Source organism: Equus przewalskii, chromosome 18, assembly GCF_037783145.1.
Source record: "Equus przewalskii isolate Varuska chromosome 18, EquPr2, whole genome shotgun sequence".
In the NCBI taxonomy this organism is placed as follows: Eukaryota; Metazoa; Chordata; class Mammalia; order Perissodactyla; family Equidae; genus Equus; species Equus przewalskii.
In genome coordinates this window covers 34,393,793-34,414,418 of record NC_091848.1, presented here as the reverse complement: position 1 = coordinate 34,414,418, position 20,626 = coordinate 34,393,793, and the positions used below count along the sequence as shown (strand labels likewise).

The window sequence follows — 20,626 nt, the reverse complement described above, 5'->3', positions numbered from 1 at the left end:
GTGAAATGGGTGTTTTAACTTAAGAAATTGTTTACTTTAGCATCTACTATTGGAAAGCATCAACGCAAGAGCTGTTGACAGTTAATTCTTACGGCAAAATCCTTCTCATTTAATAATGTAGCTCAAATAAGAATTATCAAAAGGCCTATTATCCTCAATTATTAATTTCTAGAAAGAAGAGATTTCATATACTCACCCCTTTATCTCCTCTTGTTTTAGAATTGAATTTCACTGTTTTTAATCGGGCTCGTTCTTTCTTCTCAACCCTGTCAAAGTATAGAATATTATTTTTTAAGTATACCAAACATATCTGAGGGTCTAACTAGAAATCATCAGAACTGATATTTTAATAAAGAGCATCTTTATATTCTAAAACCTTCAGAAGCCATCTAGGTTTGCACCCCAAAATTAATTAGAATTTCTGAAAAATGAAATCCAAGGTTCATTTTATTATGAAACAAAACCACTTGTGAAGTATCAAAATACAGTACAAATATGTGCATTTATATATGCACTCACTTCCATAATTATACTGAAAATATTATGAGGCATCACTTCTGACTTTAGCTATTTTCTAGGTTTTCTGTTTGTTTTCTTGTTTAACATGAGCTCAGGATGGAACACATATGCCAAAAATAAGAGAAAGATGTTAGCAATTGTTGAAAGTAGATGAAAGGTCAGTGGGTGGTCCTTGTACACCCAAAGTGTTACCTATTCAAGATCAGCAAGCAAACAAAACTACAACAAACCAAATGTTTCATGTAGATTGTAACACCAAAATGAATCTTGCAAAATTTCATGTAAATTAAGCTTTTATAAATCCTTGATTTCAACATAGCAATTATGTGAGTATATAGCAGGAAAACCTACCAAAAGCGCCTATGAATAAATGCATTTTCTTTATGTTTTCTTTATTATCTAGCTAGATAGTTTTACTATGGGTAGAAAAGAATCTCAGCAGTCATGGATTTAAAACTTATGTTTTTTACTATTTCAGAGCAATCTCGAGGGTCCATGACATGAATAATTGATGTATAATTTTGCCTAGGCACTTACTGAAGGTACTGCAAAACTAACATTTACTGAGTGAACATTTACAACTCAAAATGGCTTTGTTTTCTAACCATAATCTTGTGCACTAAACAGGTGAGTGACTTAAATTGTTTATTTGCAAATACTGCTCCTGAAAGAAATGTAAGAATTGTAGGAACCACAATTTCTTTTTCTATTATCAGAGGTAAAGAGGTCTAAGAAAGAGATAGTTCTACTTGAGAAAATGTAAGCTTTGAATACATTCAAGAATGAAATGGCATAATTAGTTATGGTTTCATACTGTACTTTATTGGAGAAAAATTATATTCCATAATGTTATTCATGAATTCAGGGATTTTTAGAGGTCTCAGATGTATTTCTTACATCACTCCTGGCTTTAAAATCCACCTTAGAGAATTTTTATACGAAACAAAAAAAATCTCTCTCCACCAAAGTCAGCTGTATTTTTCATTTGTTGCAAACAAACATGAAGCCTTTGCAAGATATGAGGCTCCAAGGGATAAGACAATTTTTAAGAACTCTGACCTTCACATTTAAGATGTGAGGTTTCTACTGACTCAACAAGGCACAGAGGAAGTATTTCTGAATTTAAAGCAGACTATGTTCTATTCCAGGAAAAAAGTTATGCTGAGGGCTGCAGTGCTAAAAGAGGAGTTGCCACCAAATATAAGATCTAGCCAAATAGTTGGATCTTGCTAAATATATGCATCTACCACCAACAGTCATAAAACTCAAAGCCACAATTACAAATCTTGGTAATACTTTAAATACTTTAACATGCCTACTCTTCAACTTCTACAAACAGATATACAGATACATACAAATGTATATAGGTAGAAGTCTATAAACAGGTATATGATTTGGCATACTTATCAATTATGGAGACTCAACAAAATAAGTATAAATCCAACTCATTAATGAGAGCAAGTTTATTACATCATAAGCTTGATGTGAAGTGAATTAACCAGCTATAATAAACAGTTATGTCTCATTAACAATTTTTGCTGGCTATCTTAAAACTTAAAAGGACTTTTAAGGCAATGATTTAAACGACTCAGATCTCATAAATAAGCTATTTTGGGGGAATTATGAACTGACGTTATAATACCTTTTCCACAAAAGTAGGGACATTCAACAGCATCTCACAGACCTTAGAAGGGGTTGTCTAAGCTGGGATCATCCTTTTTAAAGATAATCTGCACTTAACCACTTTTACCACTAGATGGTAAGTAGGTACCAACAAATCACTATAATAAACGGTTAACAGTGAAGAAGAAAGACCAGTGAATGCACCAATACTCCTAAAGTAAGTTAAAAAAAAAAAAAAAAAGAGAGATGTGAAGCATATTACCAGATTTATGTCTAAAAATTCTGCATTGTTTCATCATTTATTTACAACGCTTTCATTTTTTAAGTCTAAAGGAGGCAACTCACACAATCAAAATCTCCGAAAATTTAGGTTTTATCACTAGCTACACGGGAAAACTACAGAAAGTTTTAATTCTCTCTCCCCACTAGTTTAGATACATGGCAAAGTGACTTAAATCATACTTATTTTGTTTTTAGCAACTAATAAGAACTTTAGAGAAATTTCTGTTTGGGGGCATCATATTCTCTAGTTATGTCACTGGTAACAGTATAAGGTGAATAAAATTAAATGACTGTGAAACACAATATGAAAAACCAAGCAGAAAATCACCAACTCAGTCAAAGAAATTGACAGGAAAAACAATTATTTATAATGCCCAACTTTCAAGTGGCAAGACTGTAACAGACTTATATTTACCTGCGTTTACTGGGAATCACCCCAACTTCATCACTCTCACCGTCTGGTGTAACCTGCCTGGCTTGCCACCATTCATCGTCAGAAGCATTAATAACATGGAGGATATCTCCAAATTTGAAGTTCAGCCCCTGACTGGGAAGGCCACTGTCTTTAGTCTTGTCATAATCAAAAAGGGCTCTGGATTAAGAAGAAAAAAGTCCGTAATTATTAGTTATAAAGGTATTATCAATACTAAATAAACATAGGATTCTGAAAGTATATATAATCTGAGTACATAATTAAACAATATACCATGGTAAGCAAAATAAGGCCAAGCTCGATCTTGTACTATATACAAGACGACGACGAGACAAAAAAGAAATAGCACGATTAACTTGTTATGGTAATAGTTTGCTACTAGGTATACTACCTTATTTCTCTCAACGCTGTATAAGAAATTTCAAAAATGCTTTTAGTATGATCCAATGGCAACCTATATTGAATTCTAAAATGAAGACAAATCTAGAGAGGTGCTCTAAATTAATAAACAAAAAGTAAATATTAAGAGGTACTCTTCTATTTTGACTAGACATACTTGGGAAAACACATCCCCTGACAGATTTGATTCATTAGTTGTGGACTGTAAGACTACATCAACAGAGTGATTATTTTGCCAGTTAATTATTCCTTCCATGTGTTCACAAAACTAGAGTTAATAGGGTTTTCAGAGTCAACAACAATGATGAAAACTAAAGATAATTTTAACCGCTCTAAATATTTTGGAAAAAATACTGTATTAATTGCAAAATGTTAAGAATATCTTCAAATTTGATAAAAAGAATAGTGTCCCACTACTTTATTAATTAATGTATAATATTCAAACAGATTTAATTCTTATAGCCAAAGAAGCTCTCTTGAGAGTACAAGAAAGGATCCCAGCAATTACATTTATAATACAACTTATTCATTCTTTTCTTCTAATTTGGCAACTGGAAATTAGGATACAAATCATATTTTTTCTTTTTTAAAATTTCTCGTTCTTCACCCCAGAGCTCCCCAGTACATAGTTGTATATTCTAGTTGTAGGTCCTTCTGGTTGTGGGATGTGGGATGCTGCCTCAGCATGGCCTGATGAGTGGTACCATGTCCATGCCTAGGATCTGAACCAGCAAAACCCTGGGCCGCCAGGTCAGAGTGTGCGAACTTAACCACTCGGCCACAGGGCCGGTCTTCATATTCCTTTTCATGCTACCCAACTTTAAGAATCTATCTCTTGAAATAAAACTGAAGAGGGATGGAATTATTTGATGACAAATGAATAAACCAGTTAATGGTTTTCAAATGTGTTCTTTCAAGTCTTTTCAAGGGACAATGGTGTGAGGGAAGTAGGTGGGAATCAGAAGTGGGAAGGCTTACTTAAACATATATCAAAATATATATAGTACACATTGGGTTTTATTTGAAGAAAGAATTCTACAACAGCTGAAAAACCATATTGTATGTAGTCTTCTGTAGCCCTTTTTTTTTTTTTTACTTTTGGAATTAAAAATACATTTACTAAAAAAGAACCGTAAGATTTCTGGTTAACTCTGGTAGACTGGCTACACACGCCTATTTCCTCTCCATCCTGAAATCCACTAAAATGACACACACACAATACAAGAGACGACAATAGGAGAAAAGAGAGTTTAACACATTTTTGGATGACAACAGCTAAAAGTAGCAGAGTAAAGGAAGCTCTAAATGGGGTGCCTGAAGAGAGGGATGTTGAAATAAGACTGACTCCACAAGATCCTGGAAATGCTCATGAATTAGAGGTATATAGTATCTGGATAGGTAGAGATAAACTACAGCAGTGAAAACAGAAGAACCAGTGAAAACACTGTATATGGCACTTAACCCTCCAGATCCCTTTTCCTGTTCCTAATCCCACAGGGGACCAGAGGTTTAGTTTCTAGAGAAAGTGAATTTGAGAAGCTCTGTACTCTAGCACTTCGCGGGGGAGGAGGAAGGTGCTGGGCTGAAAACAGATGGATTAAAAAGAAATCTGCACACTGAACCCAAATTCTAGCAACATGGTTTATACTGCAGGCAAGAGATTAAAGATTCTTCTCTAGAGATATTTAATGACCCCAAAGAAAAGAATGACATAGGGCGGGAGAGGGCAGTGAAAAAGCCAATTATCTTCCAATTTAAAGAACAGGAAACAAGGATCACTAAACCTTTAAAGAACACCTCACACATAAACAACCAAAGGAAAAAAAACCAAGAAAACAAGCAAACTAGAAAAAAGGAAATCAGAGAAAGCAGATAATTTGAGAAGCAGAAGAAAAACACTAGAGAAAAATGAGAAGATATGTCCATAAAATAAACAGATGACAAAAAAGGAACAAGCAAATAACAAGAAGGGCTGTTGGAAAATAAAACAGGATATCACAGCCTCCCTACCACAACCCAAATCCTCCATCAAGCAGAAGGCAAAAGAAAGTCATCTTCAGACATGCTAGGAATCAGAAAGTACCTCCCACACACCCTTTTCTCACGAATTTACTGGAGGATGTGCTGTGGTAAAATAAAAGTAAACTGAGAGAAGAGAAAATGTGGAATCTAGGAAACAGACTCTGACACAGCAGAGAGCCAAAGGAAATAGGCTAATGGCAAAGGCAAGTCTCCTGTGAGAGCCACACACCAAGTCTACAGAGCAACTAGTCCAGAATGGAGCAGAAAGATGTAAAAACCTGAACTGAAAAGACCATATGTGCGATCACATGTTTCATCATGTAAAAAACTCTAGAGAGGCTACTGGAAGATAAAGGAAGATACTTAGTAACAAGTTTATGGAAAATTAAGCAAGTAAAAATGAGACAATTATTAAGTCCAGGAAAAACGAAGGGTTGCAGAAGAAAAGAAGCGTGGTCATAACACACAGCTTGACTGAGTAATGACAGGTTTTACATAGTCACGCGACTCTAAACTTTATTAACTTTATTAATGGTGACAGGACTATCTTTGAGTGACAGGGGAAGAGGCAGAATGAGTGGTTTGTTATGGGAGAAAAAGTTCTCATCTACCATGGCAGAAAGTCTGTAGTGTCCAAAGTTGGTAAGCTAGGAAACAGCAGTATATGCATATTACAGTTATGCATTGCTTAACGACGGGTATCCATTCTGAGAAATGTGTTATTAGGCGATTTCATTGTTGTGAAAATGTCACAGAACATACTCACACAAACCTGGATGGTATAGCCTACTACACACCTAGGCTACACGGTACTAATCTTATGGGACCACTGTCGTATACGCAGTCTGTTGTTCAGCAAAATGTTGTTATACAGTGCATGACTGTATTTAGAAATTGGGAGGTAAAGGCAAGAGAATTTGCCAGGCAAATGGAGGATGGTTGTTTCTAGAGAACAGAATTGTGGATTGTTGGTGGGTGACAATTTATTTTTCATTCTAAGTCTTTTGATAATATATAGCTTGTAAAAATAAAGTATTACTACTCTAAAAATGAAAATTGATAACAAAAAGTAAAGATGACTCATTAAATGTACCTAAAACAAATATAACCTGATGTTTTGATTTGTATGCCTTTGTATTTAATAAATCACATATTAAAGGCAATACCTGTTAATATACTAAAATTAAAAAATACAGATAAGAAAATGAAAAAAAGAGAATATAAACAAAACTCTAAGTTTTTCCTTTTTCTGTGGATATTTCTACATAACTACTTTTAATGACTTTGGAACAGAAGAGTTTAATAAATATTGTAAGAATTAGTGGAAGGAGAGAAAAATCTGATACATTAACGATTCCCAGATCACTGGTAGGGCAGAAGAAACGAAAGGAGTAGGAATAGAACAAAAGATGAAAGAAAAATTTCCTTTTTTTATGTATCATAGAATAAAATTCTTTGAGACAATGTCATATCCTATGTAAACAGTACAGAGTACATGCTTGTGTATACAGATATATTTACACACATACACAAACATGTGGGATACTTGTCTATTTTATGTAACATATATCATCTCTCACCAGAATACTAAATAAAACATATCAGGAATAGGCTCTCCTATAGGATCAGAAGGAATGAGAGAATAATTAATGAATGACACAGATTATTTGTAGTAATCAACTAAAGTTAAAGTTAATAAAGTGCTCAATAAAAGCTCTACTAAAAAATAGTATACAGAATACAAATAAATGGGATATCTATATTAAATCTTATTAGCCAAAGAAATGAAAAAGAACAATTTATATACTAACAGTATCTATTTAATATTACTAGATGTATGCTGTCATGTCAATCTTATATGCTATAGAAAAGTAACATGTTGTTTTCTCCCAAGTGTTTAAGAAATACATGTAGAAATTTCCTTAATCTGACTTCTTTACTGAGGCTATTCTCATTTTAAGTTATTATTTACATACGTTGTCTTTGCTATTATGGAAACTGCCATAGTAATTAAATGTTACTCAAATGGAGAATATTTTATTATAAAAGGATACAGGTAAATATAACTGTTGGGTGATATGACATATGATGCTATAATACAGTCACTCAGTAAAATATCAACTTAAAAAATTTTCTGGTCCACATTTTGTCTTTTTTAATCATTATTACTCAAGGGGTTATATAACTTTCATTAATAAAATTATAATACTCCAATTCTTGAAAGACATACTGTCAGGAAATCAATCATAAAAAAACATTCCCCTGGTTTGCGATATATTTTTCTAGGGTAAAACTAAGTCAGTCATAGTGAAAAACCTAAACGAATTTTCATGCATAAATAATTAAGGATTGCCATAATTAGAAGTAAAAAAATTTACCTGACATAGAGGGATCGCTTCTGGCTAGTTCGAAGAGAACCAGATCCTGAACTAATGCTACTGTTCATCATCTGCTCCCGTAAGTCATGTATTTTGGCTTCAAAACGGCTGTATTCTGACAGAAGAAAAAGAGAAATTTATATTTAAAGAAATAAGTTACTTTAAGATAAAGTATTAAATATGCAATTTGTCATAATTGATTAAATGTGGTTAGAGTAATCTGTATAACATTTTGCCCAATATGCAAATTTCAAAAATTAATAATCTTCTAAATGTACCATAAATTAGAATTGGCTTAATTAGAATTTTCTCATATGCTATTTTAAAGTTCATATAACATTTAATCAATTAAAAGACAATTTCCATGCATCAAATAGCAATATCAATCTTATATTACTGTCTAATTTAACTATAAATTTTAAAAATTAAAAATCAGGATTTATTCTAATTTTTATACTTAAAAAAAGAAATCTACAATAATTTATACTAGATACCTTGTATACTGACACTTTCCCCATGAGAAAAATCAGTTAATCTTATATTCTTAAATACAGAACCTGTACAGAATCTATTAATAATATGGGAAAAATATGCCTTAAAAAACTGATAAATGAAATTAAATTTACTTCAACTCATTTTATAAGTTTCCAAAATACCAACCAACAAAAAAGACACAAAAGCAATCTGAAGTAAGAAACATTTTATTTAAGATATTTTTATACAAAAACAAGTATGATTTTGAAGATGTACTATTTTAAACTGTATCATATATTAAAAATGACTAAATCTATTAATAATAAAAAGTTTAAGCATTTTTTTCAAAAATACTGCAATTACATGGTTATATATGCTTATACCTTTTTCTCTATTTATAACAAATCATTCTACAAACAATTCGGTCAGATTCCATCAGATTTTCTTATAAAACCAGTCTGACAGCAAGAGCAAATAACTTGTCTGGGAGTTGGGTAGTTTAGGAAGGCAGTAAGAGTAAGCACGACTATTGCTGAGTTAGTCACTCCTCTTCTCACTATAGTCTTCAAGCTTGCTCTATGGATATCAAAATTAACTGAAGCAACAATTCATCAAAAAACTAAAAAACATTTAAAAGCTCACATTACTGTATAATAAGATATTCTTTTATCGTCCTTTAAAAATACAACAGAAAATTTAAAGTACAAACATCAGTAGAATGATTAGTATAACAACGCAACAATTCCCGACTCATGGCAAATCTTCAGTCTGTGCAGACACAGCTAAGATACAGACAGACTGACGGGAGATACAGATAAAAATATAAAGTGATCAGGAGTTTATACTGGTTCTTCTAATTAAATTAGGACCATTAGCTTTTTACTTAATATCTTATATCTCTATGTGCTTTCTTGCATATGAAGAATCCTGGTTCTCAAGACACTGGGGATAAAAGAACTACAGTACTGCATCATGACTTCTTTTTATCCAAGATTACATTCACAATAGTCTTAAAGTGACAACACCAACACAACGACCACGACGTGATTACTAAACAGTTAACTATTTTCCCTAGTTCTTTTCATCCTTAGCGTATGGTCTACCAGGGACATATAGGTGAATTACTGTTTTGAAGTCACTTGGAATAGTTCTTCCCTAGGTGTTAACGCTGCCAACTGGATATACATTTAGGTTCATTTGTTCTTTTTCACTTTCAACTTCAAATTTTAGGGGTTGATTTTTAAATTCTTCATTGTTTTTATTAGGTAGGTAAAATAGTTCCAAAGTTAAATCTATAAAACAAGCTTATCAAAAAAAGTCTAGCTTTTATCTTTCCCTCACTCTACTCCATCCTGGTCATTACATATAATTATTTTTAAAAAGACTTATTGTTCTATTTTTACTAATATAAGCAGAGACATACATACAAGCAAATATATTTATATATACTTACTCTACATTATTTTAATATATAATATATAATTATGTGTGTGTGTATATATACACACAACTATATATGTATTGCTCCTCTTTCTTAAATTAAGTTATACACTTTTCCAATCTGCTTATTTTACTTAATAGTAAGTATAGGAATAGTAAGAACACTCCATAGTAGCAATTATAGATGTCCCTCATTCTTTTTTTATAGATATATAGTTCTCTTATTTTTAACCTTTATCTTTGTTACAACAAAATACCACATAGGGTTAGATTCTGCTTTATAAGCAAATCTGAAAGTTGTTTTCTTTTAACAATTAAGGTGAGTTAACTTTTGATATGACTAGAGTTGTTTGATCTCAGTTCTATTCATACTATTTTGTTATATTTATATATATCGAATACATATGTATATTGAAGCCTTTTATGTAAAGAGCTTGTGGCAGATTGTATCTTCCAAAGATGCCTGCATCCCACATGTTCTTGTACTGTATGATCTTGCTGCTCCCCCATCAAGAAGCAGTCTAGTCCCCTTCTCCTTGAATTTGGGCTGGTCTTGACTCACTTGTAAGCAAGTCAATGTGGCAGAAATGATCATATGTGCCTTTCAAAGTTAGATTAGAAGTGGTCGTGAAACTTTTGTCTAGTTCTTTGAAGATGCCTGTTCTGGCGAAAGCCAGACAGCATGTAAGAAGTCTGACTATCCTCAAAGCACCATGATTGAGGTTACATGATGCTCCGAGCCGAAACTTTCAGTCAGTACCACCAAGCACAACACAAGGAGAGAGAAGCTATTTTGGTCTCTCCAAAGCAGCTCATCCACCAGCTGAATCCCATTAAGTGACCTCAGTCTATGCCATGAGGACCATCTAGCCAAAAATCCTCCCTGAATTTCTAATCTACAGAATCCATAAAATGGTTATTGTTTTAATCCACTAAGCTTTTGGGGTAGTTATGAAGCAACAGTAACTGGAACACAGTCTCACTGTGCACCTTATTTTATTTGTTCATATACACACACACAAATTTATATATAAAAACATTAAATTCTTAAACAAAGAATTATATACATACATACAAATAATATATATAGATATATAAAATGAAATTTTTATATAAATATATTTATAAATATTTACATATTTATAAAATTTTTATATTAAATAAAGTTTATATTTACAAATATATAAATATAAAATTAGGAAGGTTTGTTTTTTTGTTCTACTGATAACCTTTTGTTTGGCTTTTGGCTCTCTACTATGAGCAATCTCCCCAGATCTGATTTGAAATATTATCCTTTTATAACCAGTTAAAAACTTTAAAGCAATCAGAAAGCTTATTCTATTTTCATATTATCTCCAAATTTTCCCATTTTCTGATAACTTTATCCAAATTGTCATAGCATACAGTCTTTTCCTATTATACACTCTCTCCCTTATTACTATCTTAACTGCCCACACCAGTCCTTATGTCAGTATCTCTCCCATCATTTTGGGTGTCTGAAGTTTGTTGTTCTCCTCAGGAAGGGTTTATATGAACAATATCACCCTAATTCTTTGTTGATACATTTGATTGCAGCCTTTATAATATTATGTGAAAGCCTGTTTGATTCAGTTTCTTTCTTTGATACTTTATGTTGTCTCCATTGTCTCCTATAAACCACTGCTGATGAAGTTCTGACGACAACCTCATTTTCTTTTCTTTATAAGGGCTGTTTCTTTTTGCCTGGCATTCCACTCAACTTTTTCTTTTTAATTTCAATAATTTTATTAGAATATTTCTCAGTGCTGGTTATCAACTCAGGTACATGGAATGTCCTTGTGATATGCAGTTTGAAAAAACTTCTTTTTTAATTTTAGAAAAGTTTTCTTGTTTGTATATTTTTAGTATTTGTTCTGGGTTTTTTCCTGAGACTCCTATTTTACGTATGTTGAATATTCTTTGCCTACTTTCTAAATCTGTCACTCTTCAAATCCTTTTTTATTCTTTCTTTGTTTCTTTTTTTAATTAATATATTCTTTAAAGACTGAAGCCATCACAGGGAGCCAGCCCTGTGGCCTAGTGGTTAAGTTCGGCACCCTCTGCTTCGGCAGCATGGGTGTGCTTCCCAGGTGTGGACCTACACCATTCATTGGCAGCCGTGCTGTGGCGGTGACCTACATACAGACTAGAAGAAGACTGGCACAGATGTTAGCTCAGGCAAATCTTCCTCAGTAAAATAAAAAGAAAAAAAAGATTGAAGCAATCACACAAACTGTTTTTCTTGAACCATTTGAGAGTAAGTTGCTACCTTGATCTATCACCACCCTTGAATATTTCAGCACATATTTCCTACAAATAAAGATATTTTCTTATACAACCACAAAATCATCAAAATCAAGACAGTGACATCAATATACTACTACCATCTAATGTTCATATCCCATTGAAGTTTCCCCAATAATGTCTTTTATAGCAAAGGATCCAGTTTGAAATCACAAGTTATATCTGAACACAAACATTTTAGTTGTCATATCTTTTTAGTCTCCTTCAGTCAGAACAGATCCTTAGTGTTTCCTTGACTTTGTAATTTTGATACTGTTGAAGACTACAGGTCAATTATTTTGTAGAAGGTCTCTCATTTTAGGTTTGTCTGATGTTTCCACATAATTAGATCCAGGTTATGCAACTTGGTGGGAATATCACAGAAGAGATGTTACGTTCTTTCCAATGCACCCTATTAGGTGGTAGGCAATTTTGATTTGCCACATTACTAATTTATTATTGTCACATTATTAACTTTTAGCACTTGAGGAAGGCTGCGTCTGCCAGGTTTCTCTACTGTAAAATTATCCTTTTCCCTTTGCAAATAGTAAGTTATTGAGACCATGTACACTTTTCCATTCTTATCAAACTTTCAATTAATTCATTTATTTATATTAGTAAAGACTCATGATTTCCTAATATATTCAGTGGATTATAATCTGGGATTATGATCATCAATCAGATGTTCAAATTCTTCCCGATTTAGCCAGCAGGAATCCTTTCAAACTGGATTGTGTCCTTTGCACATGTCTCCATCATTCCTTGAGCAATTCCTTGCTTTCTGGAACTGGCTATTACAGAATAATCTAGTACTTTCCCTGCCCGACTCCTGGAACCAGTCATTTATCCAAACAGCCTTGGTAATTTTGGTGGGGAATAGTATTTAGAAGCCAAGATCTGAGTGTCAGGTATGCTTATTGTTACTGGGATGGCACCGAGCCTAGGACCTCTTGGTGGACAGAGCCAGGAAATTTTATACATATATGTGAAACGCATGCACATTTATAACTACATGTTTATATAAATTGAAAACCACATACTCATACCAATTTATCCAATTCTAATCCAACATTATAGGGTTTATATTTAGTTTTTTCCCTTGCCAGGTTTATAACTCTTCTCTAACAGTGAAAATCATGGTTAACACTACCGTTAACATATATATTCATTTGATCAATCTCTCTGTATGTGACCAATCTTCTGTCTCTACTACCATTCACTTCCCTGACTGGGCTCTGACCAGTCCCATGTGTATCCCCCTCACTTTGCTCAGGCTCTGACTCCTCATACCAGGACAATCCCCTATGTGGAAGCCGTCTTCATTGCTATGTCTTAATGGTTCACCTAACCTTCCCGGCCCCTGCAGTGCAGATAACTACCTTGCTGTGCTCCACTTGATGGCTTTAGAACTGAACTGACCAGGATGTGAAAGGGAAAGAGCTCTATACTTTGGATTTTTAAAAACTTTCTCTTTTTCACCTACTTGCTTTAAAGAAATATCGTGCTCCTTCTAGATAAACAATCCTTGAAATAAAATTTTCTCTATTTCTAACAACTTCTGAGTTCTATCAATTCATTTATGTCCTTCTTTCCGATCATCAATTTTCTTTAACCTGTTTTGAAATATTAGGTTATACTTTTCATTTGTTTTGTGGGCATGTCTTTCTGGCATATTTTCCTTGCCTGTAGAGACATTATTTTGATCCTTATTTTAATTTTCACATAGGTTTCTACTGGATTCAATCTTGATCCTTTTCTGTTGTTCATTTTTATGTGACAGTTTTCCTGAACTTTAGATAAGAGTATTGGGTCAGGATAGCTTTTCTATCTTCACAGCTCTTTTCTTTTTCTGTCAAGTGTTCAAAGACAGAATCTCATATACTGTGAGATTTCCTGGCATTGCACTTTCCCCCTACTCATCTGGACCTTCTATTTCCTTTGGTCCTATTATCCATATCCTGCTCAATTTGGATTTTATTCCCAGTAGTTTTTCCTTAGTGTGGGGCTTTGAACTGAAAGGGAGCAATAGCTGGTTAATTGTGCCATAGGGCCCAGACTGCTCCAGATCCTTCGCACTTTATTGTAGATCCCTGCGCTTACATGGAGATTATGCAAAAACCTTTATAGTTTCAAGTGCTGTTCTCAACTTGGCTCACTGCATGTCCTAATGAGTACTAATTGGTTTTTGGGCTTCTGTTGCTTCCCCTTGTACAGATGCTGATGGCACAGACTTACAGCTGTTGTTAGCTTGTTTATACCTGCTTGTATTTTGCGATTCATGGGGATACCTTCTCATCTAGTTTTGTTACAGATCTGTTAATAAGTTTTGGTTTTGCTATCCTACTATTTTTCTAGGGGTATGGAGGAGGGAGTTCTGGGTGATCTAGCTTTACGTCTACTATCTTATTTTCTATTTGCTATCTGTCCCACTGTTCTATGATCCCATTATTTAGTGGTAATCTAGCAAATGATTAGGAAGTAATGAGTTTTCAATATTTATTACTTTTGTCTTTAATATTTTAATCTTTTAAATATAATTTATTTGTACATTTATAAATTTTATTTTATTTTTTTCTGGTGAGAAGACTAGCCATGAGCTAACATCTGTTGCTAATCCTCCTCTTTTTTTTTTTTGGCTTGAGGAAGATTAGCCCTGAGCTAAAATCTGTGCTAATCCTCCTCTATTTTGCATGTGGGTCACCACCACAGCATGGCTGATGAGTGCTGTAAATCCACGTCTGGGATCCGAACCTGCAAACCTGGGCTGCCAAAGCAAAGTGTGCCCAACTTAACCACTATGCCACGGGGCCGGCCCCTATAAATTTTATTTTTAATAATGGCTGTGTTTAACAACTAGTTTGCAAAACTCCTGAAAATTTAATAATAATTTCTTATAAGCCAGTACACCACCGCTCTTATACAATAAGCAACCTCTGTGCTTCTGTAACTCTCTGAGTTCCCAGTTTTCCTTCACTTTTTGTTTGATAATTCCTTATTGCCTTAACAGCTCTGTGATGCTTTTAATAAGACATTCATTATGTTGCATGTACATTATTAGCTGTTCTCAGCAATTTTGCTGATTGGATTAACAGAAGTCCTAGTGATTTAAAACATTCTACATTTTAGAAATTTAAAAACTTTATGTAAAAAGAACACATTACTTTTTTTCTTTTCTTTTTTTTGAGGAAGATTAGCCCTGAGCTAACATCTACTGCCAATTCCCCTCTTTTTGCTGAGGAAGACTGGCCCTGAGCTAACATCCGTGCCCATCTTCCTCTACTTTATATGTGGGATGCCTACCACAGCATGGCGTGCCAAGAGGTGCCAAGTCCGCATTTGGGATCTGAACTGGTGAACCCTGGGATGCTGAAGCAAAACGTGTGAACTTCACCACTGCACCACAGGGCCGGCCCCAAGAACACATTACTTTTTATAGTGAGGCAGAAAAATACCGTTTCTTAAGAAGTGACTAAGTCACTACAAAGTAGTTAAAATAAAGTCTCAGATGTCTAACATTTAAGATAATGGAGAACTAAGTCAATTCCTGATAATCTCTTAAATCTGTGCCTTATTTATTTTGTTCACTTTATTCAGATTTTCATATTTATGGTCTTTACTTACTACTAACAATTCCTCATAACCATCTGTATGTCTATCCAGAACATACTTCAACACTTTCCTCAAAGTTACTTTTCTTTTATCTCCCATTTCATTTATCCATCTAAGATTCCCATCTTTTCCTTTTGTTTCAATCAATTCATATTTTTAGCTCTATCAATTTCCACCTTATATCCATCCTGTGTACATTTTCTTAGATTTTATTTTAGGTGAAGAGCTTCATTTTTTTTCTTCAGGTAAGTCATTTGCATTCCTCTCCTAGAAATCACATCACAACTCATCTGAGGAAAGCTACTATTGGAAGAAAGCTGAAATGTTACACAGGAGATTTTCTCCATTCGGTATTTTAGAAATTTCTGAACCAAACTATATTTCTTGTCATTAAATATATTAGGGAGTCTCTGAACTGCTGGCCATAAGTTAAACAATATGCATAAGCTTATAACAGGAGAGATAATGTTTTGTTTTTTTGGGTTTTATTTATTTATTTTTGAGAAAGATTAGCCCTGAGCTAATATCTGCTGCCAATCCTCCTCTTTTTGCTGAGGAAGACTGGCCCTGAGCTAACATCCATGCCCATCTTTCTCTACTTTATATGTTGGACGCCTACCACAGCATGGCTTGCCAAGCGGTGCCATGTCTGCACCCAGGATCCAAAGCAGTGAATCCCGGGCTGCCGAAGTGGAATATGCACACTTAACCGCTGCACCACTGGGCTGGCCCTGAGATAATGTGTAATAGCTGATTTCCTCTATTTTATTCCCCTTTTCAACTTCTAATATTTTTTCACCCCCACACTAGAAGTGAAAAGATGAAAGAAAGTAGGACAGGAAAATGGGGAGAAACTGTACCTCTCTCAATCTCTTTTAAACTTGCAATCCCAACTATGAAGAATAAAATTAATTTATACTCTATAATGAAATATATTAATTAAACACAGAGCTTAACACCTGAGAGCAACAACTCTCAGAGAATGGTTATTATGACTGGTCTAGAGAAGAGAAAGATTACTTTAAGCTGAAGACATTTGAGATGCAACGAACGCAGAAGGGGGAAAAAAAGCCTTCTCAGAGCTTCCCTTATCTGACTAAAAGCATCAGCTTCTGGGAAATGAGGCTATCACAAACACCCTCTCCCAGGGAGTTTGATAGCCTTGAAGAAGATGGAAAGACCACTCGTTCCTGAATAGATGAACTTTCTCCTAAAAACCCCTTCATCTTTCCTAAAGAAATCTATTTGTTTTTCCCATGGATGGCTTTTCTGTCTACTCTCTTTTCCATACTAAGTTAGGTATATAAGCCTTTGATTTTAACCATTTAATGAGTCAGCTACTTCTTTTGTGGGATCCTTGTATGACTACAAAATAAACCTTTTTCTCCTGGTAATCTGTCTTTTGTCAGTATTAATTTGCAGGCCTTAACCACTGAAGCTAAAAGGGTAAAGGCAAAGTTTTATTCCTCTACAAAGGGCTAGAAGAAATCTTAACCACTTAACAGCTAGGTAACCAGCAAGTTATTTAATCTTTTTTTTGCCTTAGTTTACTCAACTCTAACGTAAAATGGGGGTGTCTACCTTACAGGGTTGTATGAGAATTAAGAGAGTTAATAAACGGAATATGGTTAGCACCACACAATTTTTTTTTGTTATAGTCTATCACCCAACCCATAGGAGATTCTTGAACTACAGACCAGGAACTATTTGTCAAAATTTTCTAACTTCTGGATAAAACTAATTAATAATTAGTAATTAGTAATTCCAATGCCCGTGTTTGATTTCTGATTATGATTCCCCAAAATGATTAGTAGTAAAGCTCTAAAAAATGAAGTATGGTTAGTCTTTGGAGTTAGCAAAACTGAGGGGAGTTAGGAGATAAAGTCCCTTTAAGTATCTTGTAGAGATTATTTTTGCAGACTTAGAGTCTAAGTCATAAAAGTTCAAAGTATACAAGCTGATAAACCCGTAACAGTATTTTATGGAAGACTAATAGGCAAGCTATAGAACCTAAAAGATAAAAACTTACTCCTCCCACAAGCTTACCTCTTTGCTCTTTTGTCTGTGTGTGTGTGTTTGTGTGTCAGACTATCACTGGAGCAGAGAATCCCGAGGGATTCGTCATCAGTAGCATGAAGAGACTAACTGCAGGGAGATGACTATTATCAGAGTGTCAGGCAACTCCTTGTGTACTTCTTAAAATGGCCAGCTCACTGAGAAAGAAAATCTGAATCTTATCTTCAACTTATATCCTTGGCCCTCATAGCAGTTACACACTGATGATGTAGAATACGTTTTTTAAAAAAGTGCTGTACAACAAAAATACATCATTAAAAATACATAATTAATATTAAAACAAAACATAAAGCTCCAGCGACAGTACCTAATAAACAAACATAAGGAAAGTAGCCAACACAGCAAGGAGGGCAGGTGACTTTTCAGAGCACAGTCAGCACTCCCTATCTGTGGGTTCCACAACAGCGGATGCAACCAACTGTGGATCAAAAGGCCTATGATGGTTGTGACTGTACTGAACACGTACAGACTTTTTCCTTGTCATTATTCCCTAAACAATATAGCATAACAACTACTTACATAGCATTTACACTGTATTAGATACTGTAACTAAGCCAGAGACGATTTAAAGTATGTGGGAGGATGTGCATGGGTTATATGCAAATACCACACCATTTTCTACATGGGACTTGAGTATACTCAGATTTTGGTATCCATGGGGGGTCCTGGAACCAATCCCCCACGATACTGAGGGAGGACTGTACCCAAAACATGCTTTTAAATTTTAACTCATCTATCTTTGGTCTTCAGATATTCTTTACCTAAGATGACATTTCTTCTCTCTGCCCATCTAAATCCTATCCATTCTTTAGGTTGGCAGTTAAGCCCTAATCCTACTCTGTGGCATCTCTCCTCATGCCAGGCAATACAATTTATGTCATTTTGAATTCTCAAGGTAATGTCTGTCTTCTGTGCTCTATTGGTACTTACCTTGTGTTTATTAGGCAATGGTACCATAGCTCGGTAAAAGAATATACAGTATACATCAACACTGCCACACTAAGCACCTGTCAAAATATCCCCAGTGAAAAGTATCTAGATTTTGAAGGCAATAAATCTGGGACTCAATCCTAGTTATTACCAGCTTTATCTGAGTCTACTTCATCATCTGTATGTAAGGATAGACCCACGTATTTTATAAGGTTCTAGAGTAAGGCTTAAATAAATAATAAACAAATAGGCATCTAAATAAACATCACAATTACCAACTGTGTTAAGTGTTACAAAGGAAAACTATCACAGTGCTATGAGAAAGGGAATCATGAGAAAGAGCCAGCTATATAAAGAAGAGGGGGAAAGAATATTCTAAGAAAGAACAGAAGGAGTAGAGAATTAAGAAAGTATCTGGTGCAATCAAGGGTGTGAAGAAGGCCTGTATGGTTAGAACTTAAGGAGCTAAGGAAAGAGTAGAGGGCATGCAGTAAAGCCACATGTGTCCTGCTGTGCTCAGTCACACAGGGCCTTGCTCCTATTAAAGGGTTTGGATTTTATTCAGAGTATATGTTTTAAATGGGAAACAATACAATCCAATCTTTGTATTTAAAAAGATTAATTTAGCTGACGAACAGAGAATTCTGTTGTTAGAGCCACTGAGTTGATTCTGACTCCTGGTGACCCTGTGTACAGCAGAGCGGAACCCTGCCTGGTCTTTTTGTGCGATCCTCTCACCTTCTGGTGCTATATCAGATAATGCTTGGCTGCTATTAACAGGGTTTTCATAGCCAGTTTTTTCAGAAGCGGGAGATCAGGGCTTTCTTCCTAGTCTTAGTCTGGAAGCTCTGCTAAAACTTGTCCACCATGGGTGACCCTGCTGGCATTTGAAATACTGGTGGCATAGTTTTCAGCATCACAGCAACACACAGATGCCACAGTATGGCAACTGATACACAAGTGGTGTGGTCCCCTGACTGGAAACGAACCCAGGCTGTAGTGGTAAGAGTGCCAAATCTTAACCACTAGACCACCAGGGCTGGCTGAACAGGGAATGGATTAAAGAAAACAGAGAAAGAAGTAAGGAGATTTGTTAGAGGCTATTAAGATAGTTCAGGTAAGAGATAATGGTGGCTTTGGTTAGGGTAGTGGCTGTGACATAGAGGTTCAGAAAGGGGAGTCGGGTCAGAGAGGACTCCTAGGCTTCTGGCTTAGGCATCAATGGAGATGTCATTTACTGAGACAGTAAAAGAATTGTTTCAGACATGCTCAATTTAAAAAATTACGAAGAAATCAAATAGGACACATAAGCCTGGTGTTCAGGAGATGTTCAGAAAGAAAATACATATACAGGAGTAATCAACATAAGGGTCTAATCTTGAAACATAGAAGATACCTACTAAATAGTAGCTATTAGAATAATGAAAAGTAGAATGCAAATTTGTGATACAAAAATGGCTCTATCAAGACTAGAATAAAGTTTTGAATACAACTAAAGAAAAAGCATCACTCAGAAAGGTTCAAGTAGAAGAAAAGTATTGAAATCACAAAAAAAGAACAAAAGAAAGAAAAACAGTACAAACACAGAAAAAGATAATCTGAAAGGGAGATTCCGGGGCCCCTTCACTAACCATCCTAGGAAAAGGGTAGCCCACCCTGGCCAGTGGCAAGGACATCCAGTGCATACAGGGATACATTAGGCTTAGTCAGGAGCCACCAAATATAAAAATGGTACAATTAACTGTCCTTGTTCTGATCTGTGCTCACCAAGCATGAGAGCAGTTCTTCCTTCTGTCAATCAGTATTTACCCCTTTATTGATAACTATTTTTCCCTGGGTCCCAGAACATTCTTTCCCGATAAACATTAACTAGAATGTCTGAATTTTGACCAATCTGAGTGAATTTTCTATCATGCTGTATCCTTTCACTATAAGGATCACTTCTTTTTAATTCAGGGAAGTTTTCTTGAATGTATTATAATTTCAAATATTTATTCTCTTAATTTTTCTTTTCTCGGAAGTCTAATTATGTGTATGTTGCATATACATAATTGTCTGTCTTGCATTGGTAATATTTTCTCTCTAATCTTTTAAAATTCTCTTTATCTGTTTACTTTTCCTACTATATCCTCTACATCCC

The 20,626-nt window shown here is 34.7% G+C and overlaps 1 protein-coding gene across 26 annotated transcripts in view; it reads right to left on the bottom strand.

Annotated features, from left to right (window-relative positions):
• Positions 1-20,626, bottom strand: part of DLG1 (discs large MAGUK scaffold protein 1) — a 262,589-nt gene that overhangs the window by 42,959 nt on the left and 199,004 nt on the right. For all 26 annotated transcript variants that reach the window (XM_070583431.1, XM_070583434.1, XM_070583435.1 and 23 more), the window contains 3 exons: positions 7,657-7,771; positions 2,840-3,016; positions 197-266 (listed from right to left, as the gene is read on the bottom strand). In XM_070583431.1, coding sequence (XP_070439532.1) covers positions 197-266; positions 2,840-3,016; positions 7,657-7,771 — 362 coding nt within the window. The remainder of the gene's footprint in view (positions 1-196; positions 267-2,839; positions 3,017-7,656; positions 7,772-20,626) is intronic.